The 27,797-nt window shown below is 39.5% G+C and overlaps 1 protein-coding gene and 1 long non-coding RNA gene across 3 annotated transcripts; one reads left to right on the top strand and one right to left on the bottom strand.

Annotated features, from left to right (window-relative positions):
* Window positions 1–1,498: 1,498 nt before the first annotated feature.
* On the top strand, window positions 1,499–19,880 carry hnf1ba (HNF1 homeobox Ba). 2 transcript variants are annotated; one of them, XM_023404596.2, is made up of 10 exons: window positions 1,500–2,172; window positions 4,171–4,370; window positions 4,677–4,944; window positions 5,029–5,252; window positions 11,153–11,307; window positions 12,515–12,641; window positions 12,750–12,932; window positions 13,805–13,923; window positions 14,320–14,364; window positions 17,275–19,880. In XM_023404596.2, the coding sequence occupies exons 1-10, from the start codon at window positions 1,793–1,795 to the stop codon at window positions 17,293–17,295; spliced, it is 1,722 nt and encodes a 573-aa protein (XP_023260364.1). In that variant the 5' UTR covers window positions 1,500–1,792; the 3' UTR covers window positions 17,296–19,880. The 2 variants fall into 2 exon arrangements, with proteins under 2 accessions (XP_087029658.1, XP_023260364.1); XM_087173532.1 differs by lacking the exon at window positions 14,320–14,364 and having other exon boundaries at window positions 1,499–2,172.
* On the bottom strand, window positions 4,623–11,271 carry LOC147819198 (uncharacterized). The gene is made up of 2 exons (XR_015437151.1): window positions 11,131–11,271; window positions 4,623–4,815 (listed from the first exon to the last, which is right to left on the bottom strand). It is a non-coding gene; the product is annotated as an uncharacterized LOC147819198 (long non-coding RNA).
* Window positions 19,881–27,797: the final 7,917 nt, after the last annotated feature.

The raw sequence follows: 27,797 nt of genomic DNA, 5'->3' as shown, positions 1-27,797 counted from the left end.
TTATTATTATTATTATTATAACCTTTCCTCAGTCTCCATACATTATGTTCAATATATATTTCAATGTGTGGCCATGATCACAGCTGTCTGTCTGATACTTTAATGTAGCCTCAAACAATCTAACTTGAGTTAAAGTTTGAAAGTAAAACCAACTTTTATTTTTGACATTTTCCATTAACCTGCATGTTCTCATCTAAAACTAAAATTATAGATTAACTCATGTGACCGTTGGGTTTTGTGTAGATATATCAATATAAAAAATAAATAAATAAATAAAAAACGTGTACTTTTGCAGATATAAAGTTAGAGATTCCTTGCTGGGGGACTTACCTTCGAGGACATAAAATTTACTAAATAATTTAGAGTCAGACTGTACACTTGACATCGCGCTGCCTCTGACTGTGAGAGTCCATCCCTCTGTCCGTCTGTGTTCAGGAGATCCAGCCGCATCCTGCAGGAATAAAGAGCAGGATAAACAGATAAATTCACCTTTATTGTTGTTTTATTTACAAAATGCTTCCACCATGCAAAGGTGAAAAGGTGACTTGTCATCAACTACTAACATTAATGATTACGGGTTTGTTTAACTCCTGGGTGAACTTACGGTTTATGGGTCTTTTTTCTAAATTTACAAAATAAGATAAAACTGCAGTATTTCATTCACCAATTTAAGGCCGCCTTAATAGTTTTATTATACACGTATTGTGTCACGTCAGTGTGCGCAGATAAGAGACAATTGAAGCAATCTGAAACTTTTTGTGCTACATTTTCAAGCTTTAAACTGTATTTACACGGTAGCTTATACTTTACGTTAAAAACACGCCTGTTAAAGTTTGAAATGAAAGTAAGAACGAATAAAACATTTTATCAGGCTTCTGTAGTTATGCATATGAAGCCTTGATTTCCTGCTGATCAACAGCGACAGGAGGATATTGCTGCTTTTGAAAAAGTTGAACATCTTAAAACTATTTCGTCGCACTGTAGCTATTAAAATGTATTTCTCTATATATACTAAAACTAATGAGATTATTTGGCGTCATTAAATGCAACAAAGCTGAATTAATGAGGGCAGCAACGACCAACAACACCTCATTAACAACACCATCAACACCTACAAGATCATCTCATTAGTAAGTAATCATGTCAACACTTCAACACTTACACAACAGCATAAATGAAGTCCTTAAAAACAAAAATAAACCATCCCTCAATGAACTCATAGGCTGAGATAATAAATGAATTACAGCTTTGCTATATCTGCCACAAATACTTATAAGTGCTGTTATTGGTTAAGAAAGAAACTCTTATGGAATAAAACCACTTTAGTATTTGATCCAGCGATGTGAATATGTGAATAGTGTCGCCTTTCTTAAAAGTCTTTAAGGCATATACAACAGGGTCCAAAGTCCATCAAAGTTTTGCTGATAAGGGGAGCCAATAAAAGCAGCAGTGCAGCAGTGTAAACACATGTCCACCTCGGCCCAGAGCGGGCCTTATTCTGTGGATTTACATAAGGCTCCCATCAGCCGGCCCACTCATTACCATGTTTTATATTCCCCTGCTCTCAGAAAGCATCATGGCAAAGTAGCTCCATCCTCCCCTCCAACAGGGAAGTGAAGCAGCTTCTCGGAGCAGGTGTCAGCAGTAGTGAACTCACCACAACACCGGACCACAGCGGAAGAAAGGAACTTTATTATTTATTTTTTTTTAAACTTTTTTTTCTTTCCCCCCTCTATCCTCCCTTTTTTCCTCTGCTTCAGCGCGCACACAGCAGGCCTATGTTGAGTTTTTAATGTTCTCTAAAATGGTATCCAAGCTGACATCCCTGCAGCAGGAGCTCCTCAGCGCCCTGCTGGACTCAGGAGTTACCAAAGATGTTCTGATCCAGGCCCTGGATGATATGGACCCCAGCCCGCCGGGCTTTGGAGTAAAACTGGAGAGCCTGTCCATGTCTCCCGCTCCGCCTCAGAGCGGGAAGATGAACGGGGCAGACGCAGACTCGAAACCCGTCTTCCACACGCTCACCAACGGCCACAGCAAAGGCAAACTGTCCGGGGACGAGGGATCCGAGGACGGGGACGACTACGACACGCCACCGATACTGAAGGAGCTCCAGTCCCTGAACACGGAGGAGGCCGCCGAGCAGAGGGCGGAGGTGGAGCGCATGTTGGCGTAAGTTTCCCTGCTACTTTAGACCATTTTAAAAAGTGTAAAAAAAAAAATGGTAAAAAATTAATAACGTTTAAAAGTGAAACTAAATAGTAAAAAATACGCGCTCATACAGGATTATTATGTTTATTGTAGCTCACTCCACGCGCTCTTAATTTTTGGTCATTTAGATCAAAATTACAAAAATAACGTGAATCTAAAAAAACCGGACATTTATAAACCTAAAACACTTTTCCTTCTTTGTTTACAAATTTAAAATAACCCGCCACGGCTCGGTTTTCACATTCTGGTTACTAATTATCCACATGGATTATTATTTCTTTACCTTTGCAAAATATCAGCTGAACTTAGATCTATTTATTATTAACTATACTCCACCTCTCAACGATAAAAATCTGGCAACAAGGGTCTACATGAGGAGCGAGTGAATGGCAGCAACTTCTGGCTGGGAATTTAGGCTATTAAAACAAAAATAACAACTTTCAAAATAGGCTAAGACAATAAACAAATAATAATAATAATAATAATAATATTTGATTCGACTATCTAATCATTAATTAAAATTTTAGTTTTAAAAGTTTTATATTTCTCATTTCTCATGCGTCAGTAAACCTATCGTGACAACAAATAAATAAATAAATAAATTAAAGAATGCTGATTAGACATCTTACATCTCTGCCATTTCTTTCTAATTATCTCCACTCAGACCACTAATATTTGAGGCTTTATCGTCGGCTAACAACAGCGGAGGAATATCAAAACTAACCCACGTGTAGTTAAGTTATTATTAATTTTATTCTATAAATCATCAACTGAAAGATACACAGTGGCGTGTGATTAGAGTGAATGGACATCTGGTTATTCATTGTCAAAAGTTATAAACCAACATCTCCCACTTAACCCGCAGACTTAGATGTAGGCCTCCACATTCTCCAAAACAAACAGACGTGTGTAGATTTGCAATAATTACCGATGTCAGTGTGTCTTGGCCCGCTAATCTCTCACAGTATGGTGAGACTCCATTTCACCTCCGACTATGCTGCAATGATGAATAATGTGAAGGGCTAAATCTGCAGGTAAGAACATGCTAGTTTTTAATGCTAAATTTACACATGGAGTCAAAGTCGAGGAGGATACAAGTAAATGTAATTTCTTAAAAACGAAAGAACGAATTATTCTTTTACTGCACTTCAAGTTTGAGATGAATATTTCTAAATTTGGAGACAATGACGATAATCCTTCAAATTATACTTTGATTACCAATGAAAGAATATCTGATTCTGGAATGACAAATGCATTTTTTAGGTTAATTGATTAAAAGTTTAAATACATATCTATATAACTAACTATTATAAAACGTTTTATCTTTTATGGACTGATGCTAAGTTTTATAGTTTTTCCAAATATAGTTGGAAAATATGACAAACATCTTTGTATTTATCAGGACTTTTGTCAGCCTGTCTGAGCTGCTTTGGGCTCCTTTGCATTTACCCATTCATTGTACATTACTGCTCTGAATTTACACAAACCTGAGCTAACTCTTTGCAGGCTGAAATCTGAACCAAATACTAAGTCCAAGTTTCTCAACCTCCCTGAATCCACTTGAACTAACCTTTGAAAATATTTACAGCCTATTGAACGGGTTACAATGATAAACGGGTCATCTGTGAAGGGACTCACTATCATTACAGGCCCTTTAAACTTGAGGCCTTGAAATACAGGGAAGCTAAAAGGAAGGAGCAAGTTCATGAGCGGCTGCGTACTTGATAAGAATATATAGGTATAAATAAACTTTTATAGTGAACAAAACTAAAATCATCATCATGAAAATCTTCCCCTCTTACATGAAGCATTTCTTCATGAACTCACATTCATTTAATATTGTGACAAAAATCTGAGTAACAATGGTTTTTGCTCTTTACTACTTCCCTCTGAAAGCTGCACATAATTCAGTGATGAAATGAGTTGTGTTTTCTGCTCTTGTGTTATATCGCAACCCAGAGAGGATCCATGGCGTGCTGCCCGCATGATCAAAGGTTACATGCAGCAGCACAACATCCCCCAACGGGAGGTGGTGGACATCACGGGGCTGAACCAGTCTCACCTCTCCCAGCACCTCAACAAAGGCACGCCCATGAAAACACAGAAGCGAGCGGCCCTCTACACCTGGTATGTCAGGAAACAGCGGGAAATTCTCCGACGTAAGTTAATATTTGAGTTTCTCACAGCTTGGCCCCGGCCTGTAATGTGTCACTGGCAGCAGCACGGCTTTTTATTTGGCTTTCAAACATGTAGGGATATGAAGTTGGATTGGACATTTCCTTATATTGCTGGATGACATATGCACGGAGCCACAGCAATAGGCCTGTGTTAGAATTTATGAAGTTTGTCATAATGCAGCAAAAGGAAAACAAATATTATTCATGGGTGGAAAACACCACTATTATGTGTAAAAAGAGAGAATTGTGAAATCACTTTTATTGAATGTACCTCTTCTTATTTTTCAGAGTTCAACCAGGCAGTGCAAGGTTCTGGCAGCAATATGACAGACAAAGGCAATCAGGATCCGGTGTTTTTTTTCCCAGAGTTCAACCCGTCTGGTCAGGGCATGGGTCAGCCTGGTGACGAGGTCGGCAGCGAACCTTCCTGCAAGAAAATGAGACGTAACCGTTTCAAATGGGGGCCTGCGTCCCAGCAAATCCTGTACCAGGCCTATGAACGGCAGAAGAACCCCAGCAAGGAGGAGAGGGAGGCTTTAGTAGAGGAATGCAACAGGTAGATAAACATGACGCCTCCCCGCACCTATTCCCCAAATAACATCAAACTGGCTTTTTCACCATGTGCATCTGTTTCCTGCAGAGCTGAGTGTCTTCAGAGAGGGGTCTCCCCCTCCAAAGCGCAGGGCCTCGGCTCTAATCTGGTCACAGAGGTGCGAGTCTACAACTGGTTTGCCAACCGGCGTAAGGAGGAGGCATTCAGGCAGAAGTTGGCCATGGACGCCATCACTGCGCCGACCCACAGCATCAACCCTCTGTTGTCACACAGCTCACCACATCATCCCCAGACCAGCGCTTCCCCTCCCAGTAAGCATCACAGACAGCAGATTTTATTTCACTTTTTTTGGCTTAAATGTTTAAATGTGTGCAGATTTATTGCTTATGTAGGACATTCCTGCATTATTTAGTGACAGAAAATACATGCTCACCTCTGTTTTCTTAGTAAATATAAGGTGTGTAGTCCTAAATCTTGGACATTAGTGCAGAAAAAGGAGCTGATTTTGTAACTGAAACTACTGTCAGAGAAGGTTAGAGGCACAGTTGATGTGATCAGAGAGGCAGAGAAAGAGGGGACAAGTGATCAATGAGCGTGAGTGAGTGAGCTGAGCAAATGCCATTGTTATTCTGATCTTTGAAAACACACTGAGAACAATCCACATTGTACCTGCAATCTCCACTCCAAAGTCAGCATGGAGAAGCATGACACAAAGGGCAGCAATCCTGTGACAGGCCAGGGTCAGGCCAGGGTCGGGGAGGGGGGGACAGACACATCCAGATCACCTCGACATAACGCCGTCATTTCCACATTTCCTCCTCCCATACGGGTCGCTAATGACTCTGCTGGGAGAGTTGCCAAAGCAAGGGAGATGCTGTGTGTTGTTGCTCTGACCATTTCACCCTGACCTGATGTTTGCGTTCAGAGTAATTAGTATTGACTGAGTCTACCTGGCGTATACGACATTATATAGCATTATCCTCCGTGCCATCACTCACCCTCCATAAAACTGTGATTTGAGAGAGTCACTCAGAGCCTATTGTTGTCCTCTCGTGTTCGGACACGAGGTGAGCTTTTGAAGGGAAAACAAACTGTTTGACTTGGCTTGCTCTTTTACCCTTTGGATAAACTGGTCCCACTTGTGGATTGTGTGTTTGCTTGAGGTTTTTTTTTTTTGTTGTTGTTGCTGCTCAGAACACCTGACCAGGCATTGACCTCAGGTTGCATAGCTGGAGAGGTCAGCTGCATAAGGCTGCAGAAGAGAAGGGTCGGTGCATGGCGGAAAGCGCTTTGCCACCCCCACCCCCCCCTTCCAGAACCCCTCAGCTGGCTGCTTACAAGGTGTCCTGCTGGCATCCTGCCGACATCATCAGCTGTTTTTCAGTGTCAGCCCCTGGTCTGACAATAATATCCCAGCAGGACGTCTCATTGCGTTGCTAGGGCACGGCCTGTATTATGCATGCTTAATGGACAATTACAACCCTTTGCTACTACATCTCCCAGGCCTTTGATAAGGGGCTCCTCTGACTTCTACTCTCTATACTCTACCTCAGCAGGGGGTCCCATTGTCTATGGTGTATTAGAAGACTGCACTGACTGTAACCTAGGTTCATTTATCTCTGCTGGGCCTGAAGGAGGACTGATTTTAAAGCCTCCCCCCTCACCTTTATGGGCATTAGTATAGTTGCTGAGGCTGTGCGCAGACTTGGAGCAGCAGGAGCTGTCCACTGAGGTATTGGCTCTTTTCTGGCCAGACAGAACTGATGACCCCTTCTTCGCCTATAGAGAAAAGCTAGTAACCCCCCCTCCTTAAACCGTTGCTGCACCTTCAGTGATACAAGAGAGGTCACTACTGGGTCAGATCAAAGAAACTCCTCTTACTCAGGGAGTTTTTATTGATTCTGTTTCAGTTCGTTGGTCAGTTGGTCACAACTGGATAGACAGTCAAACAGTGTGACATGCAGTTTTGGTGGTGACCTTTTCTGTATGCTCAGAAATGAAACTGATCTGAGGCAGATTGCATAGTTTGTTGGCAAGCTCATGTAAGCATGCACCTATGTTTTCCTATGTGATATTAACTTACTGTTCATCCACTAACAATGTTTACTGAGCTCAAGTGATCCATCTTATTTATGGCATTTTCCTTGGAAGCATTAATCTGCACTAACAGGTTAGTTAATGGCACGATGTGTCAACTAAATCATAACTTACAACAGCGTATTTACAATCGTTGGATTTTCTGATGCATAAATAGTTTAAAAGGTTTTGGAAAGGAACTAAGCCCAAGTACAATACTTATGTACATGTATTTTACTGAAATTAGTATTTCCATTTTATGCTACTTTCATGCACAAATATTTTACTTTTTACCTCATTACATTTATCTAACAGCTTTAGTCACTTGTAGTTTCAGTTACTTTTACATTTTTAAACATTTTACATAATAACATATATTATGTTTATGTCATATACTTATAAAATGTTTCATTTAGGCCCAAAGAGGTAAAAGTATGCAGTTATTCAGTTATTTCACCAAAAAAGAAGAAGAAATAAAAGTCTAATCTAAACGTTTTACTTCACTATGTTGATTGACAACAGAACTTTTAAGATTAAGATTTTACATAAAACCAGTGGCTCCCAACCTATTGGACTTGTAACACTGTACTATAAGACTATTGTTAGGACTCCATGTCAATTTTCCACCAAAGACTGATTTCCCATCTAAAACAGCTCAAAAAGGCAAAAAAAAAAAAGTTTACCTTCTTTCCTTAATAATTATGTTTGCATGTGATGAAGTATTTTTATTCTATTGTTTTGGTGCTTTTACTTAAGTAAACACTCTGACTACTTGTTCTATCTCTGTTAACTTGGCAGCTGGCATCACCATAAAACTGAATGATTGCCGCGAATGCTGAGCTGCGTCATTCTGAATGTTACAAAACTAGCGGACTCAGAAGTTCCAGATCAGATACAGTGGTAGGGGGTTTGTCCGTGGGTTGCGTTGCTTTCCGTCACCTCAGGCTAGCTTGAAACAGGGACACACACACACGCAGAGAAAGGATGGCCTTGCTCTGTACTTTCCACTGCTCTGCATCTCCCAGAGAGCCACAAAGAAGAGGCTGGATACGTCCTGCAGAGACCCAGGAGGTCTGTCATATGCAGCGGTACTACAATGAGCGCTGCCTGGGGTTGGGAGGCAGGCTTTGATATTACATGGGTCACACAGGGAGCTAGAGCCTTTTAAACCTGCTGAAGGTCCTTGCTACCACTCCCCCCTCTGAAGTTCTCACCCTCCCCCTGCTCTCAAAGAGAAATCCCAACTTCTTCTGGTATTGCAGAGCAAAGTTTTGGTTTTTACAGACTCTGCGATTTGAAGGCAAGATTTTAAAATTTATTTGGATTAATATGATTAGAAAATCTTCTGTTCCCACTGGCTTTCTAGTTGATGTCCTCCTTACTTACTCTGAGGTTCCCTGCAGCTAGAGTTACTGCCGAACCCAAAGAAACCAACCTGGCCTGAATAGCATCCTTTTCTCCATCTGACACTTTAAGAGGTTGCCCAGCCCCGAGATAACTGCCTTTTTATGAGTCCTCTTCTATTGTGTGGCAATGGGGGTCATGAGTCCAGTGGAGTGCTTTATTGTTCTGTGGCTGTGTTTACAAGGCATAGTGGAGTGTTGTGGGGTTGCTAGTATGTTGCAGGAGACAATATGAAGTCTGTGGGCTGTACAAAATGGAGGACAGGTAGTTAAGAGGATGAAATATGGCGCTGTGCTCCAGTTAACGTATTATCTGTACTTTTGGTATCTGTTGTTCAAGTCATGGTTCAACATTATGGGAAATATGCTTGTTTATTATCTTGCTGAGAATTCATTGAGAAGATTGATACCACTCACATGAAGCTAAAACCTAAAGACAGTTAGCTTAGCTTAGCATAAAGACTGTAAACAGGGGGAAATAGTTAGCCTGATACTGTCCGAAGGTAACAAAATCCATCTAACATCACCAGCATCTCTAAAGCTCACTAATTCACATATTATATCTTGTTTAGAGCTAAAACGACTAGCCAGAAAAACTAGACAGAAAAACAATCACTTATCAATTTAATTATTCAATTATTTTGATAATTGGTTAATTGTTTTGAGGTTTCATTTAAGAAAACATGTAAAAGTTCTCTGGTTTAGCTCCTCAAATGTGAACATTTTGTGGTTTCTTTACTTTTCGGTGAGAGTAAATGTGTTGTCTTTTGGTGGTTTGGTGGTGTTGGTTTTGGACTGTTTGTCAGACAAAATAAGACGTCTGAAGATATATACTTGAACTGAGAAATTTTAGAGAAAATAATCAACATAACAATCAATAATACAAATACACCCTAATCTAGTTTGTTTAATATGTACAAAATCAGATTAAATGCTTGTTGGTGAATTCTGTCACCTTTGGACAGAGCCAGGCTAGCTATTCCCCCTGTTTCCAGTCTTTATATATGTATATATGTATTTAATATGTATACATATGTATATATAGCACACCGTGGCATCAATCTTCTTATCTAACTCTGCAAGAAAGTGAATAAATATTTCCCAAAATGTCAAATTACTGCTTTAAATGTTCAGCACCTGCATGAATCTATACACATCCAACCATGCAAAGGATTTTCTCTATCAAAAATGATCCGACACCTGAAGTAAATATCTGCGAACACATCCTGTTCCAGTTTCCAGCAGTGACAAGAAATCAATGCCCCCTCCCTCACTAGTCACATTTAGCGTCAGTGCCTCTATCTCTCTTTTTTTTTTTTTTTATCTCAAAATGGTCATATAGCAGTGGTTCCTGTCGTGTCTGACCGCTTTCGGCAGGGCGTTCAGGCTGTCACACCTGGGTCAGGGACAGAGGGCTCGGGGAAGATGTGAGATCTGAGCGCAAACAGAGTCTGTCTCTACACTGTCACTGAGGGAGGGGTGCTCTCTCTGTCTGTGTGGGGCTGAGACCACAGGATAAGAATGTGTTTGACATTGCTTGTAATTGTGTAATGTTTACTCTGTTGGTATCAGAGGGGGCCTGTATCAGCAAACAGTAATTTGACTGTTGGTTGTTTGGGAGGGTGAGGCATTTCTTTGGGCCTCCAATGAGAGACAACAAGTAGAAGTCTAGACATGGGATTAAGTGATGGCATTAAAAGAAGATAGTCAATTTCACTGCAACGTCACTGTGAATATGGAGGAAATATTGTCAAACTTCATGATGGAAAGTACATTTTTTACTGTACTATTTTTGGTCCATTTCCACTATTTTATATCTGTAGATACATGACATACTAGGTGCAAATATTGGGTTTTTTTACTCCTCTACATTTTTGACACATTTTGAATTACTTGAAGTTTTAGTTACTTTTACATTTTTTTTAACATTTTACATAAAAACACATAAGATTTAGTTTTTTTTTAAGCTTACAAAATAAACTTTGATGGCTGTATTTAGGCTGAAAACGGTGCAGTTATCCAGTATTTCATGAGGAAAAAACTAAATTAGTAACATAAGTTAGTGTTAGAGAAATGTAAAGAAAAAAAAAACAAATTTATGCAGGAAAACTTTTTTTCCTCCCTACTATCCATCCTATCCTATTGGGGGCCCAAACTCTAGACTTTGAACCACTGATCTATACTGTATATTGTAATTTAAAAGCAGCTCCAACAGTAAAAAATGCTGCGTACACACTGATGCAGGTAAAATCTCATAATGTAGTAATGATACATCAGTCTTTAGAAGAAATATTTTTATTTTTTGATACTTTATGGACATTTTGTTGATAACACCTATAGAAATTTGGATGTAGCACTTTTACTTTTAACTGTGTATTTTTGCTGCTGTACTTCTACTACCACTGGCGAAACTTGACGCTGACGCAATTTTGAACATGATCAGTAGCGTTTGTGTGCTGATCACAGAGTCTGATGGGAGCTCTGCTGTTGTGAGTGCGTGTGCACAGGGAATGGCCTTGGCTGTGCTACGCAGATAGCAGCAGTGGACGGGTCAGTGTGTTTGTTTGCTCTTTCCTCCCCTGTCTGAGTCAACTGGCAGGTTGGTTGGAGTGACAGCGACGTTGCTCAGTGCAGAACGAGGCCAGTGCTGATATCTCTCTGCCCTATATAACTCTTAAAGCACATAGCAGCCAAGACAAGTGAAACTAACCTGTTCTGTCTCTCTTTCTCAGTGCGTTACAGCCAAGGCCCCGGTGAGGTCACCTCCTCCACGACCATCAGTCACCACAATAGCAACGCCATGGCGACCAGCCAGTCGGTGCTCCAACAGGTGTCTCCGGGAGGATTGGACCACAGCCACAGCCTGCTGTCACCTGACGCCAAGATGGTGAGTGAACACACCTGGGCCTTCATGGCCTCAGATTAGATAAGACCAGGCCTGCGTTTAGCATAAACGTACAAAGCAGGTTCCTGAACCTCCTCTCCCATGGACCAACTGGCAAGAGGCAACAATTAGTACATTGTGCTGCTCTGTTTGGAAGGTGGAGCCGGGGTGGCAGGCCATGGCTGGACTAGCACACAGCCTTCACCGGAGTGCACCAGGCATGTGCATCACTCAGCCAATAAACCTGACAAAGAAACATTCTGTTCTTATTGATTAAATGCCTCACACAGAGGAGCCGCAGGTGGAGCGCCAGAGAAATGACGCCAACATTTGATTATGCCCGAAGCTCTCTTTTTTTCTGCTTCAGAGTTTCTCCCCTCTGCCCTAGTCCAATATTTGATCAGTGACAAGGAAACCTGTGCAAGGACCCATAGCGTTTGAGTAGTGGTGCAACAGTACATTTGAAATACGATGTGTATTCTGTAAAACACAGGATTCTTTAAATTGCCTTGCAGTACAAAACATTCATCTTGCTCAGGTAAACACAAACGCTCACGAAAAAAAATACATAAATTATGCAAATCAGTATTGAATACTGTGCGCTAACTTCCCCGTCAGTTCATAACACTTCTGCCTTTAGGAGCAGCTTTACATGAAGTGACCACAGCGAGGGCAGGCAGTGTGGTGTGCAGCAGGTCAGAGCTGACAGTTTCTTATCTGCAGATGTGTGTCTCTCCTCTGCGAGCAGCTGGCACTAGGCAAACAGACGTAGCCTCACGGAGCATGAGGATCCTGATCCATATAGACATTACTGTAAATGCGTCAGAAGTTGTTTTGGTTACAGCTGTTTTTTTGCAAATAAGGACGTAAAAGCATTTGTATAAACCAACATGCAGGTACAAACACTAGCAATGCGCTGCACAAACTAATGTACACTCTTCTCTGCTGACATTTTTAGAATGAGTTTCTTTCCTTTACTCTTTGCTCCTTATCACTATTTGCTTTTGTGCTGTGTGTGTTACTCAAGCGAAGTGTATTACAAAAGAATCTGAACTAAGTCAACATTTATGTCTGTTGTTTGTTGAGCAGACAACATCTGTCTTAAAATGAATTCATGTGAATTCATATGAGGGTTTTGGTTTGTTATAACAAATAGCACAACAACGAAACTGTGATTTAATTTTCTTTTATTTCCTTCATCTTTCTCCAGATCTCGGGTTCAGGTGGAGGACTTCCTCCAGTCAGCACACTGACAAACATCCACAGTTCCCATCACAGCCATCAGCAGACACAAAACCTCATCATGCCTCTATCTGGAGTCATGGCCATAGCACAGAGTGAGTCCTCCGTCCCCGCGTACGACTAAAGACAGAAGCAAAGCGAAAAGCCACTGAGTTTATTTCATCAGCACATGGTCTAACTGGGGTTTTGCTGTGTCTCATCAGGTTTAAACACATCGCAGTCTCAGACGGTGCCAGTGATCAACAGTGTGGCGGGCAGCCTTGCAGCGCTGCAGCCGGTGCAGTTCTCCCAGCAGCTCCACAGCCCCCACCAGCAGAGCCTGATGCAGCAGTCTCCCAGCCACATGAGCCAGCAGCCGTTCATGGCTACTGTCACACACTCACACAGTCAGTACCGTATTTCTCCTGTCTTCTACTTTGTGCACAAGCCCCGACTTTGCTTTTCATATCAGTGGCTCTCAACTTCGTTGGCTTGTATTGCCTTAAAAAAAAACAATGTCTAAAGATTATTTCCATGATCATCAATCTGCTGATTCTTTTTTAATTGTTTTATCTATAAAATGACAGAAAATGAGGGAAAATGCCTGTTTTAATTTCTTACAGACCAATGTGATCATTGCAGTTCTAAATGTTTATTTGCGACCCCTTGTCACAGTTTTAACGTCATGAACAGCTGTTGAATTGTTTTGTTTCAATAATTAAAAAAGACTGAGGACTTTACGTATTTCACAAGAAAAATCAATAATTGGAGAAAAGTCAGAGAAAAAATTAACACAATTTGGTGTAGATCGATTCACTCCTATCCTGTTAATCATCTTGTGATCTCTCAGATTCATCTTGTGAACCCGGAGCTATACTAACTTCACAGAGTAAACTCTGTTATCAGGGAAAGCTCCTTGTAAAATGAAGTCTAAAAAAATCAACCGACACACCCTGTTATGATCTTTTAGGTTTGATTTACTTTCTCAAAGATCAGTGTTGGTGTCATGCATGGACACATCTCCTCCCACTTGAAGAGAGGAGTCAAACCTTAGAGACAGAGTTCCCAAACTATCCCTCATCTTAAAAAAGCAGAGTGAAAGCTGCACTCACCAATATTCGACCTTATTCCTTTGGTATCTTTAGAAGAAGATCTTGACATCACATTACATTATTAGTCTCCTCTGAGTCACTTCGAAACCCACTGATATAATGCATATTTGTAGTTATTTTTTTTATTCTGTACAATTGTATAATAATCTATGTTGTTTTCATTGCAGTGTATCCTCACAAGCAGGAGCCCCCACAATATTCCCACCCGTCACGTTTCCCCTCGGCCATGGTGGTCACAGACGCCAACAGCATCAGCACCCTCAGCTCCATGTCCTCGAGCAAGACGGTCAGTTCCTTAACTACCAGCACACCACATTTTACAAACGCACCGTCTCACCTCTCGAGTGCCCGCCACTGTAGATTTTAGTCCCGTTAATCATTATCGGCTTGTATCTGCATGAGAATCTGCATTCAATGTGTGATATTATTGCAGTTTTTTTTTTTTTTGCTGTGATGCTGCTGCTGAGTAATTCTTAAATTTTCACAAGAGGGTGTACAGTCTCTTTTTAAAGGTGACACTTTAATCAGCTCACGCATTTCCCACTGATACACACAAATCACCCTCACATTGAGAAATGACACAATCGAAGCGCACGCCGACAGCAGGAACTGGGTCGCGACAGGGGAGGAGAAGTGTGTGTTTTATGATTGTGTGCTGACTTTTTAATTCCTGTCACATTAGGACGCTCCTGTAAACAAGATGGTGCAACTTGGGGGTCTCTCCTGGGTAAATAAATTTTATTAGTTCAGTCACAAAGTTTAAAAATGAATAAAATCACCAGCATCGCACACAAATCAAGTATCTTAAGTAGCTGTGCACAAGTGTTTTGTTTTTGTTTTTTTTGGCTTAAAAATGTTTGTTTGGGGCTGCTGCTGATGTTCACATGCACTCAGACTAACAGACAAGACAGCTACATGGGTAGTATATGTTCCTATTTCCTCTCACACAGACATCTAATCAATCACCTGTTCCCTCAGCCTGAACGCCTCTTGATTAACGCTCCCTCCTTTCACTTTCCTCTGGTGAGAGTTACCTCTGTGATCAGGAAATGAGCCTCACTGTTAATCAAAGCTTTCAACCCTTGTGTCCCGTTACTCTCCTCCATGCTACAGTGGGGCTGGAGATGAGGTGGGCTAGGCTGGGGGGAGGGGGGTGGAGGTTTTTATTTTTTTGGTAATTACACTTCTTCCTCTTTCCTACTTCTCCCTGCTCTCGGTGATCGCTCTAGCCTGAAATGTTGACCACGGTGCTTTCACACGCTCAATTTCCCACGCTGAGGCAGAGCGATCGTACCCGCCGAGCTGCTACTGACAGACTGATGGGTTGATGGTAGGATAGCTCAGGGCACGGTGCATCCTCTGTGTGGTAAAGGAAGTGACACACATCTCCCAGTGGCTGTGAAATAGACATTTTGCCAGCTGGCTATTTATCACTTGTGCGAAACAAATTAAAGTATATGTTCATAAAAGCTGTACCCAGTGTATGTAAATATACTCCATCTTGCATTTAAAATCCTACTTAATTAGAGTAGACTGAACTTTCTGGGCTTGTTAAAACTCTGAATTTGTTAATTAATAAAAAGAAATTGCACTTACATTCACTTTAACAAAATTGTCTTTAACCAACATTCTCTTCTTAGTTTTGAATGAGACCCTTTTGTACTTTTAAAAAACTTTTATAAAACTTTCATGTCATGAATTTGGTAACGTATTAAAACTGAAGAAAGTTGTGGTGAAAGTCAGATCCTTTACAAAAGTAAAAGTACAAATGCAACATGCATGTAAAATCCTACTTATGATAAAGTACATAACTGTAATCAGCTAAATGTGCTCAAGTATCAAAAGTGCTGCAGCTAACAGTTATATAATATTATTTTTGTTACCAATGAATCTGCCAATTTTTTTTTTTTTCACTAATAGATTAATTGTGTGAAAACGCCCATTTTACCATCATTGAACACCAGGTGACTTTGTCAGATGTCTCGTTTTGTCAGACTAATAGACCAAAACCCCAAAATATTCAGATAACTATAATGTAAGACCAAGGAAAGCATCAAATTATGAAATGAAATTGGAAAAATAATGAATAATCAAAATTACCAAAATAGTTACAGATTAATTATTTGTCAATTGACCATTTGATTAATCAGCCAATCGTTGCAGCTCTAACTCTCTATTTGTGACCTTTTGATAAAATCTTAATCTTAATCTGCAGAGTAACGACTCACTACATCTATCAGGAAATGTTATGGAGAAAAATGAAAAAGGCATAAAGAAGCGTAAAATGTAAATTCTCAAGTCAAGTAGCTCAGAATTGTACATACAGTACTTTAGTAAATGTATTTGGTTACTTTCTGCAATGGCTGTAACCCACTGGTCACATCATCACCCTGTGGCATTTCACAACCCCTTTTATTTAAAGAGCAATTAGCTAGCAGGCTCTCCCAGATATTTCCTTATCAGGATTTTATTTGGACGGGTCAGCCTTCTTCTCATGACACGACCAGCGTGCTCTGGCTTTATAACACCCATTGTTTACCAAGAACCCTCAGTTATACCTGACTGTTTAAAGCTCACCTCTGCTCAGAGCCCGCTGTCTAATGACTCAGAGTCTTACCTGCAGGTCAGCTTTATCAGGTGAAGCTGTTTGCTGGCCGCAGGGTCACACCAGGGTCACCTGCCCCCACCCCTGACGACGCAGGAAAAAATAAATTCCACAAACAATCTAAAAAAAGAGAGAGCATTTCAATGGAAACAAGGCTTTTCAGAGTCAGGACAAGAGGGATGAGGAATGTATTTGGTCAGGTGTGGCACATGAAGGTGAAGGGGTGATGTATTTACCAGTGGAGGACGAAGTATTCAAATCATTTACTTAAGAAAAAATAGTAATACCACATTATAAAAATACTCCATTACAACTCAAAGTCCTGCATTCATAATTTAACTTTTCTGTTATTTTTGTTCTTGTTTGTGTATCTCTCAATACTTTAAGACTTTCATACCCTGTCTGTGCTAGTCTGGCTCAAGCACATTGGTTCCTACTGATTATATAACTCTTTAAAAACAGGTCACTGAAAAGAAACACAGGTCAATACATATATATTTTATGTCTTAAATTTACTGAATAATATAACATTTACATTACAATACCATTTCAACACTGTAGTCTTTTAGCAAACATTAGACAGGAAATTGTGAATTTGTTGGGGCCGAGATTAATACACAAAATGGATCTTGTCAATGTAAATACATTATTCATCCTTTAATATGTAGCTGCGCTAATTCTACTGTCTACATATAGAGTTTAACCTATGACATATTTTATAAATTTATGATGTGTTATGTATTTTCAATCTTAATCTGAACATTAGCAAGAAACTGTGAGTTAAAATGTACAATTAAAGCAAAAAGTACAACAGTTCCCTCCAATATCTGGTGGAGAAGACGTATCAGTAAAATACAGTACTTGAGTACACGTACTAAGATACTTTCCACCACTAACACATACAGTATATGTATCATTTGTCAGGTCACTTTCATATTATATATACCTGCGTTACTGGACAGATTGTATTTATTGTTTTATGTAACACAGACCTACTTTGTCTGACATTTCTCTCCCTCTCATTCTTTTCAGTGTCCTCTTCAAGCTTGGTGAGAGCATCCTTGACTTCCTCGGTGCCCGGCAACTGGAGCACATTTTTCCACCCTCTCACCGTGGTAACCATGACAACTCTTAATAACCGGCAACGGCGCGCTGGATGATGAGTCAGTCAACAAACAGGAGGAGTAACGACGGTGGGCCAGGCGGTGAAAATGAGAAATGGGGACAGAGAAGGAAAACAAACAAAACAGAAAAAAAAAAAAATCACTGAACCTGAAAGTGAAGAGACTGGATTCCCCCCTGTGCTGCACACACATGATCAACAAGGATGTATGATTTTAATCTCTGAAAACAGTATTCAGTTTTTCATGCCCCCACCCCCACCATCCACCCCCCCTTTAAAAAAAAAATGTACAGCCATTTTCTTTTGTGACATTACAAAGGAACAAAAACCAAGCACCAAGAACCGCTCATGAACTGTGTGGACCTGAATCCAGGCTATGGGACAACTTATATTACACTGTGATTTAAGGTGGAAATATGAAGATACACTGAGACAGTGATCAGCCTCTGTGACGGTTCAAGGACCCAGTGAAGGTGATTCACTCACACAAAGTACCAGGAAGCCTTTGCATGTGAGGAGAACTGTGTGACAATCACAATAACCTGTATTGATCCTGTGCATGCATCTGACATTCTTACTGGACTTTAAAGGAGTCTTCCATGTTATTCTATCACACTTAGATTACTGTACTAGCATTAGTGCAGGTGATGAATGCCTTTTATCGCTGGTGGGATTCATCATTCCCAGTTGTTCAATGTGTATACTGTGATTGAAAAAGACTTTGACAATCTTGAAAGGACTATGCAATGTGTCTATAGGTGTATGCAATGCTTTGTATAGCTGGATTCTGCACAGAACTCCACACAATTGAGACTGGGAATGAATATGGACTATCAGTGAAGTGACCAACAATTATTATACTACACTGGAGTTGCTGTTGATAAAGCTGCCTGTAAAATAACACAAGAGCAGATGGATGGATGTGCGACAAATATAGTGTAGCTACAACTTCTATTTGTCACCATGTCTCAAAAGCTAGCCTGCCATATCTATAAACCTGGTCTTGCCTTGTGGGGGAGGACTGACTCACACACTTTAAATGTGGCCTGTCCCCTCCATGGAAACCTCTGGCTTTTGTTTGCACATAGGTTCAGGTGAATTTCAGGAATGGGACTCACCCTCCTCCTCCTCCTCCTCCTACTCCCCTCCCCACTTCCTGCCAGAATGTGAAGAAATAGGACAAATATTGTTAATAACTCCTCATCATGAATCATGGCACAGGACCCCCCACCAGTGTAGAATGAAAATATTGACAAGTATTCAGAAACAAAACAGTCATCTTAGTCTGGTATTTTGTGAAGGAGAGAAACATGAAAGAGGATAATGTTGTGACAGCAGCTGCTCTAATCTTACAGGAATCCACAAAGACTGAGAAATGTTGGGGAGAGGAGCAGCTGCTGTGGGTACGCACGCCCACGCGGACAGTATTAAGGTGTGTTCAGTCAGAAAGCGAAGCGAAGTTTCGCCTTGTGTCTTTTCGCGCAAATTTGACCATTGGACTCTGTGTGTTTATTCGCCCCCAACAGTGTTGCCAGATTGAGCAACTGGCTTACTTTTTTTTTTTTTTTTTAATTGAGCAGGTAAAAATTTATTTGGGATTATGGATTGTTATAATTTGGTCTTTTCCTTTTTACCATGATACACATATTTATTCTGTTTGACGCGCACTCTCAACGCTCTCCAGAACTTACCTGAGAATCGTCACGTTTTCAAGTTTTTTAAGCATCAAAGTAATAAACTAACAGTTGTCAGGATGTCCACAGGTACACAGCATAAAAAAACTGGAACTGCTAATAACCAATTTGGCATAGGCCTACTTAATTTTCCAATTACCTGACAGCAACTCACTTTACAACAACACTGTATTTCTTGTTTCTTGTAAAATTTTACATCTGTTCATACAAGTGCAGACTCCTAAATGAAAATGAGAACTCTTAGACAATTGGGCGCATTGTAGGCTTTGATTCTGGTACTTTTTGTCAGTCAAACCTGGCAACAATGGACCCGTACAGTCTGTGGAAGTGTGTCTATGTGTATGTTTTTACGGAAATTTGTGCAAATTCATGTCCACTCGTAGAGTTTGCTCGAATATTTCGCTTCGACTTCTGACAGAACACAGTCACAGGTTCTGGTGGGAAAGTTTTAAATAAGGACCAAATTTGGGATTAAGAATACATTTTCTTTTCACTATACCTACCAATGTTTGTACGAAACAAAAAGGCAATTTTTATCGATTTTTAACTATCAAACTCTGCATATCATAAGTGTGGCAGATCCAGTCTCCTATTCAATATTAGGTCATTACATTGTTGTTATTATTATGTTTGTTGGTTTGTGACTTTTATAGGCACATCTATTGCCATCTGATCAGAGGGCACTCATACTTGTGTGGCAGGACGTGATTTTTTCCCTCCTAATGTATTATTTTTGTATAAAATTGAAATCAATCATAAATCATTATTTATACTTTCTCAGAAAATATTGATATTTCAAGTAAAAGTTTTTTCCAAAATGAGATCCATGGTTGTGGTTATTTTGTTTTCAACAGTGAGACATTCAAATGGTCCACTAATCAGAAGGTCTGTTTGATTGCAGTCTGCATTTTGAAGTGTCCTTGGGCAAGATACTGAAACACAAATTGCCCCTGATGAATGTGTGTGTATGCTAGAAGAGCGCTAAATGCAGGGAAAAAGTGCTGTATGATTGTGTGTGTGAATGGGTGAATGTGTTTTCCATTGTTAAGCACTTTTCTAGTCCAATCGACCACTCAAAGCGCTATATAAATGCAAAAGTGCATCTACCATTTAAGGATCCTTAAGTATAAGTAGAAATACCACAGTATGAAGCAATGAAATGGAATGTCAGAATAACAGTAGAGATGGTGATTTATTCCAGCTTTTATTTATTTCATCACATTTCCAGTGTGTCAGAAGTTTGCATAAACTTTGTGAATATTTGGTAGCATTGCCTTTAAATTTAAGATGGGTCCACCGTCTCAGCTAATCTTCAGTAAGCTTCTCTCAGAACTGGTGGAACTGAGTCAGTTTTGTAGACCTCCTTTCTTGAAGACACCTTCTCACCTTCTGCACACACATTTTCAGTTTGTAGTGGTGAACGCTTTCAGGTAGTGAACACAGCCCTGGGATGACTCCTCCCCCAGCCAACCTCCTCATCAGGGCCAGGTTATAAAGGGCACCTGCTGGCTCCTTTCAGTCCCTTGCTGGTTCCTGTCAGTTGTTCCTGGCCGCATTGGCTGCAGGTATGTGGTAAAAACATAATTTTACACCCACCAGTCATCTTGCCACTTACCTGTACTGCCTCTATTTTAGCGATGCCCATAGTGGGCCATTCATGCCCCATACCAGAGGTGATGAGTAGGACCCCTTTTTAAATTATAACTTCATACAGCATGGTGACCTAACTAATTCTGTTTCTTTTTAGATTAATCTGCTGTTGCTTTTCCTTAGTTTTGCCTGGTTTATTTTGCTTCACTGGTTTCATTTGTTTAGTCAACTGGGTTGTTTGTGGGTTGTTTAGTTCCTTGATTGTTCTTTGTTAATTCCTGGGTTGTTTAGTAGTCTAGTTATCTACCTGTGATTAATTGCTTTTTCATTAGCTTTTCTTTGCAGTGGCTAGGCACCTCAGGTGAGGTCCCCCATCCTTTATGCATGCGAGTAAGAGAACTGGGACACATGCACTTCTGTTCTGTTTGCGGTGAGTTTTGCTGTGCTGCACCTGAGGTGAGTGAGTTGGAGCACCCCTGGGCACTCAGTAGTCTGCCTCTCCACCAGTGGCCTCTGCTCACTCTTTATTTGGTTAGTATGTTGGACTGGTTTTAGGTATTTGAATATTGATTATCTCTAGTAAATTTCTTGTAAATTTTAAGATCTTGTACCCCACCTTTTTTTATTATTTTTATTTTTTTATTAATGGTTTTGGAACAGTGGCTTTTTTCTTGCTGATCAGCCTTTCAGGTTAGTGTCAATATAGGACTCTTTTTACTGTGTATATACTGTACATGTACCTGATTCCTCAGGCATATTTTACAAGTTCCTTTGCTGTTCTGTGATTGATTTGCATTTTTTGCCCCACATCATGTTGGTCTCTGAGACAGAACACATCACCTTTCTGAGCAGTATGACACCTGCATGGTCCCATGGCATTTATACTTGCATGCCTTTGTTTGTACAGATCACTGCTGTATCTTTCAGGCGTTGGCGATTTCTCCAAAGGATAAACCTGACTAAACTGAGAAGGAATTGGCTTCACTAGAGGTTTTAAATCGGTCAATAAATTGCTTAATTTCATCAACATACAGTATCATACAGCTATATGTATGCACATGCAGTTATTTCACACTATTTATTTCACATTATGCTCAGTCATAACTTTATCAGAACAGTGAAGTCCTGTATATGAGGAATAATACTTTCTTCAAAATAGCAATTATACAAAAGATCAACTAGTTAACTTTAACAATGTGTAATCTGAATTAATTCAGATTTTTCAAAATGCATTTTACAAAAAGAAAATTGACTTAAAGAAACAAGGAAAGCTATGCCCTGAAAATGATGCTGATGAGAGTGAACTCAAACAGTAAAGTTGTAGCTGTAAAATAAAACAATGAGCTAACAGACTAAGACTCAATAGCCCTGAGAACTGAAGAGGCAGGAGATAAGTCTGTGGGTTCATTACAAGTCACTTTTTAAATCACAAGTAGCCATATGATCCCTTGTTAATATAAAAAAAATGTTTATAGCAGTTTAAAGTATCTTTCTTTGAAGTCTAGATAGAAGTGCAGAAAGAAGTCAAAAGGACTGACAGCTAAACAATACTGCGGTCACTGAAGTAATAAAAATATAATGAGCCTACACTTTTTTCGCTGTCCAGTTGTCTTAATAGTAAAAGGGGTTGATGTGGCCTGTTAAACAGCAGTAAAATAAATCGGCTTTAAAATTAAAGGTTGCAAAATCACTATAGCTGTATAAGAGCCACTTTTTAAGCTTAAAAACCGAACAGGATTCGGATTTATATTAGGCTACTTGGCAAAATCCCAACTCTGCTTTTCTATCCCTGCATTGACCTGCAGCCTCCACCACGGAGCCCTGCTGGGGAAAGCCTTGTAATCCTCTGATGTTGCTCTATTTGGTTTTCAATGAGACCTTTGATTTTCAGACCCAGGAAGCCTCTAAAGATCTGACCAATGTCTCTTTTACTCTTTTCTCTAAAAGAAACTGAAATACTGGCAGGCTCATTTGCATCTGTTAAAGACTGAAATACAACACTAAACTCTCTAAACACATTTAGTTCAGCTGTGAATTCGGGCTTCAACACAAACTCAATTCATTTGCAGGTTTTTGAATAACAGAACACTTAGAAATGTGTTAAAGAACTTTTGGGCTAAAAACACAGTTTATATTTGTTGACCAATTAGTTATTATACTATGAGGCTTATTGCACTGGTTATGCTTTATAAGTCTTGTTGTTTGAAGTGTAAGTGTTTGATCAGGAAACACTGGGGTGATCTGTAGGTCAGTTTTAGATGATCTTGATTGATCTGTTTTATTCTTACGAGTTCTGCTAACCTTCCATGACAACATAGCTTATCAACTGAGCCAACTGATGTTTTGATCACACATAATTGACTTAAATCTAATTTCTGTTTTGCTCCCATGTTTATATACATTACACATGCTGAATGTTAATGTAAATACAGCATAAAGTTAAAATTAGCTGCAACAGGCTGTTCTTTTACCAAACAGCCTGATGAAGGACATGTTTTCAGTATGATAACTTTCAGTATGATTATTTACATAATCACATAACTACTAACTTAATATTTACCCACACTGAGGAATCAATTTAATGCAAATGAACCGATTTAAAACCCAAAACATCCTTTGACCGCCATCACTTCCTGCCCTGCACCTCACCAAAGAGTAAATGATCTAGAGACCTTTCTCAGGATGGGATCACACCAGCCACGATGCCCGTCGTCATATTAATGCTCTGACCTGTTGGACCACAACCATCTTTGAACCCTTCATTTTGATCTCAACTACAAACCTGTAAAGATTTGTGACTGTATCTTACACAGTTGCGATGCAGTGACAAAATCTGACCACAGATTTCTTTAACACCTGCCAAAGTGCTCAGAACCACCCCTGTGGTAGTTCCTGCTGGACCGCATTTTGCAATGATGACACACACACGCTGGCCACACGCTGTAAATCAGACTTGATGTGTCCAGATGCCGGGCAGCTCTCATCTTCCAGGACGCTGAAGTGAAGAGAAGAACTCCAAACAGTCTTCAGGACAGTACTGATTCAATTTTATGAGATAAACATCATCTCTTCCACAACTGTCTGGTTTAGTGCAGCATCAAAGGATCAAAACATCCATCCTCTTAACCAGCATTAAAAACATGAGACACGTGTAATACTCATTTCCAGAAAGTCTTAAGAGTGAAAATGTTCTTGGCTGAGTAAGTTATTAATTGATCATGTGACTTCCTCCTGTGAAAGTAACTTTGAAGAGGAGCACTCATACAGTTGATCACACGTATGCTCAAGGAAGGAATAATCAATCAGATATAGATTAACCTCACATCTGCCATATTGTACATTTAAAAGAAAAAAACCCCTTACACTGTGTATTCAGTGGTAAGTTATTCTGCAAGACTATACAGAATTGTAATAAAGTTTGTGTTAAATCTTTAAATTTAATATAACTAATGTGGGAAACTAATAACAATCTAATATATTTATGTTTAAATATGTAAATGGGGTGAAATAAGACAAAACTGGCTGAAATGGAAAACAAATTCTGCTGCAGGAAATTATATAATACAGAACTCATATAATGAGAATTTAGTACCACAGTATAAGGAAATAGCCTTTGCACATAAATCCCCACATTCATACAAACATAAGCACAAACCACTTTGCATTGTCTTTAAATTCAAGTTAACGCAGTTCATAAATAAAGCAAAAGTCTTAAAAGATGCAGCAGTGATGAAGTTATGTGTGAGAACAAGATGACAGATGAAGCCCCACAGAGAGAAACAGAGTGCAGAAGATGCTCTGTTAGAGAGTGAAACTATTTGTCTGCTGCTGTGATGGAAGTCGATCAATAGATTCAGTTCGGCCGAGGACTCGAGAGGTCAACACGAGAAGCGAGCTGACACACAGGGAAAATAGAGGAGCGGGACAAAGAGACAGAAAATGGAAGCTGCAGGGTGAATGTGGCCGTGTGTTTAGCAGCGCCAGAAGAAAGGATACTACATCAACTCCAGCTGAGGCCCAAGGGGTTAATGGATAAGACTACCCAGCAGGGGTCAAAGGTCAGGAGGCCACTCTATGCCAGGGCTAATTGGTCACTGCGACCAGAGTTTACGCCGACCTTTCTATGGAGAAATACATACACATGTATGGAGCTGCTCTGACAGGAGTCTTCCATCAAAAGCCCTGATCAAGGAGGCCTCTGTTGTGTTCCTGCACAGTGATGGAGATCAGTCAGGCCTCCGTAGTAACAATCAGCACCCTTCACCGTACATTGACACCAGTACCACCTACAGTGACAGCCAAGCTGGACTCATGAAAAGATAGGTGCCTTTTGATCTCAAATTATTTTATTCAGTTCATTTCAACCCACTAGCATTCAGTTCTTAGGTTTAATATGATCTTCACTGTGCAACAAGTATCAGATATAATTCCCTCTATATAATACACACAGGTTTTGTTTTTTAAGAATGTCACGGTAAAGAGAACAGTTTTGTTAATCAGGCAAACAAATAATACAGTATGTACCATAATTCATACACAAGGGAGTTTCAAAGTGCTTTATAGTTGAATTTTATAACAGTTTAGAAACAAACTCTATTAGTTTGAATTAAAGAAAGTGTAAACATGTAGGCTTACAAAATCTAAATATGGAGTAAATTGTGATATAAAATGAAAATAAAGACGTAAAACAGAATAAAAATGATAAACAACATTAGAGAGCAGTAGAAATAAACTGTTTTAAAGCATTATGACTATGAATGAATAATTGAATGAATCGATAGAGTGTATATTGTAATGTGGGTTTACAAAACACCAAATCTTCAGAATGACTCAACAACAATCCTACAAAAATAAAGAAAACTGATTTTGAATCTTCACTGTCAGATGACTTTCCAGTTTACAACAACATTCATAAATCACTGACAGAAACAGGTACTGTATCATATTGGGTACGTATGAATGAATAATAATTAAATAGAGGACCTGGCCTACTTTTCTGGGAGTTTGAGACAAAGATAGTGAACACAGAAAAAGTAAAACCCCCATTCTAACGTTTGATCATCTGTACACTGGAATATATAAAATTATGGATTCAGGGACACATCTCTTTAGACCTTCTTTCAGCGACCAAAGAAGAACAATTATTAACAATTATTTCTCAACTGTGCAACTTCAAATCTTTGGCTTTCACTTTTGTTTTATTTGAACATTGTGTGTTCAAATAAAGACAAAAAGATTATTTGGTTGTATATCCTGCACATAAGGTAATCAAAACACGTAAATAATAAATCATTCAGAGCCTTTATTCAGGTAAAAGTGCAAATGTCATTACTAAAAACACTCCAGTACAAGTAAAAGTCATATTATAACATAATATACAAGTATATTATTGGATGTTGTTACATAATATTCTAATTTGTGTAGCCAATTCATAAAACTAAATCAGTTTTACATCAACTGATACCAGCACAAGTCACATTAGAATAAGTGAAATTATGCTGAAGTTTGTGCAGGCAGTTTCAAATAATTAGTACACCACAGGATACCTAAATAGTAAAGCACTGCATCATGTTTTATGTGCTCCTCATAAGTTAAACATGTAAAATCTCAATCTGAAAAGTAACTGGTAAATAAATCATGTAGTATAAACAAGCATTAAACTAAATATTAGGGCCATGTGAGGTGTTTCAGATGAAACTCTGCAGGGTAAAAGTGCAAGTCTGCTTTCACCAGAATGAGTCCAAATTCACTGTATTTGCATCTGAGGCTGAGAAACTGTAAGCGTCCCTGGCTTAGAGGGATCCTGACAGATTGATGTTGTCATGCTGATGCTGTCACGGGCTTGATGCTGGATGGGTTAATGATTTATGAGGACTAGTGGGATGCCCAGAATGGGACCTGGGTTAATGTTCACCTTTCTCGCCAGACCTCCTCTGGGGGGCTGCCCACATCCAGTCCAGATCCAGCCGTCGAGAGGGGACCTGACTGACTGACTCACAGCAGGGAGGGAGCCCACACTCGGCTCTCAGAGGCCTGTGAATGGACTCAGAGAAGAGGAGGGGGCAGGAGACTGACGAGGCCTAATCGTCTTTTTAATGAGTCTCAATAGAAGCAATAAAGAGCAGCAGAAAATAATCCAAACACTTGTAATGAGCTAACATAAACAAACCAATCACAAGTGTGATAATTGAAGTCCCCTTCACTTAGAAATGTGTTTTGATTATTTGTTACATCACTTAGATGCTTGAGTTTCACTGCGCAGAGTTTCATACTAAAAGGCTGTTTTCACGTTCATCTGCTGAAGAAGGAGTTTCTCTTTGGTCATTAACTGGCAACAATTTGATATTTAATTAATCCTCTGATTAATTTTCTAAGCAAAAGCCAAACATTCACAAATAGCAGTTTCTCAAATGTGAATATTTTAGATTAGATAGGAATAGTTTTCGCTCTGTGGTAGTAATCTCAGTATCTTTGGGTTTGACTGTTGAAGATTTGAAGATGTTAATATGTTGTTTTTCTCCATTTTTATGACATTTTTATTTAAGAAAATAATTGACAAACATATTGATAATGACATGCCCGACATGTCCTGCAGCACTGCAGCCAGTTTAGAAAAACTAAAGTATTGAATCCAAGTACTCGAATGCCTGTTTATTAATTCAGTCTCTAGTTGTCTTGAGGTATATTGCAGCTTTCTTGTGTTATATTTTGTTAGATTGTCATATTCCCATGGAGGATTTTAGAAATACAGAGGTCAGGAGTCTTAATTCCCCGAGCACAAGACATTTTTATTTAGACACTTTTTTTTCTCCAAATGTTTTTACTTATTCAATTGATCTGTTTTAGCCACATTGCTATTCTGGTGGGGAAATACTAAATCTGTTAATTTCATTCTATTCTCTTTTTGTCTAAACTATTAAAGTTAAAGAATCTAGTCTACAATCTAAAAAACAACAAAATTAGCGGTTAAAATCCACTCTGTGTATTTTACTTTTAAGTGTAAAATATAAAGTTTCCTTCAAATTCCCAGAGACAAAAGACTGAAGACAAAACTTCAATTTCCTAAATAATAGCTCAGCCCTGTTGAGTGATACTTGCTGTGATTATACTGCAAGTGAATTTGGAATAATTTACTGTGAGATTGTAAA

Source organism: Seriola lalandi, unplaced genomic scaffold (assembly GCF_002814215.2).
Source record: "Seriola lalandi dorsalis isolate HSWRI2012SDOR001 ecotype SW California unplaced genomic scaffold, Sedor1 jcf7180002054249, whole genome shotgun sequence".
Lineage (NCBI taxonomy): Eukaryota > Metazoa > Chordata > Actinopteri > Carangiformes > Carangidae > Seriola > Seriola lalandi.
Note: the sequence above shows the minus strand (reverse complement) of the source record. Positions and strands in the feature narration are given on the sequence as shown.

What these genes read in the sequence shown, in the direction of transcription:
- hnf1ba (XM_023404596.2), top strand. Translation starts at nt 1,793, where the DNA reads ATGTTCTCTAAAATGGTATCCAAGCTGACATCCCTGCAGCAGGAGCTC. An exon ending in TGTCACCTGACGCCAAGATG is followed by an intron (nt 11,308 to 12,514) that starts GTGAGTGAACAC and finishes ATCTTTCTCCAG; the next exon opens with ATCTCGGGTTCAGGTGGAGG. An exon ending in CCATGTCCTCGAGCAAGACG is followed by an intron (nt 13,924 to 14,319) that starts GTCAGTTCCTTA and finishes CTGTCACATTAG; the next exon opens with GACGCTCCTGTAAACAAGAT.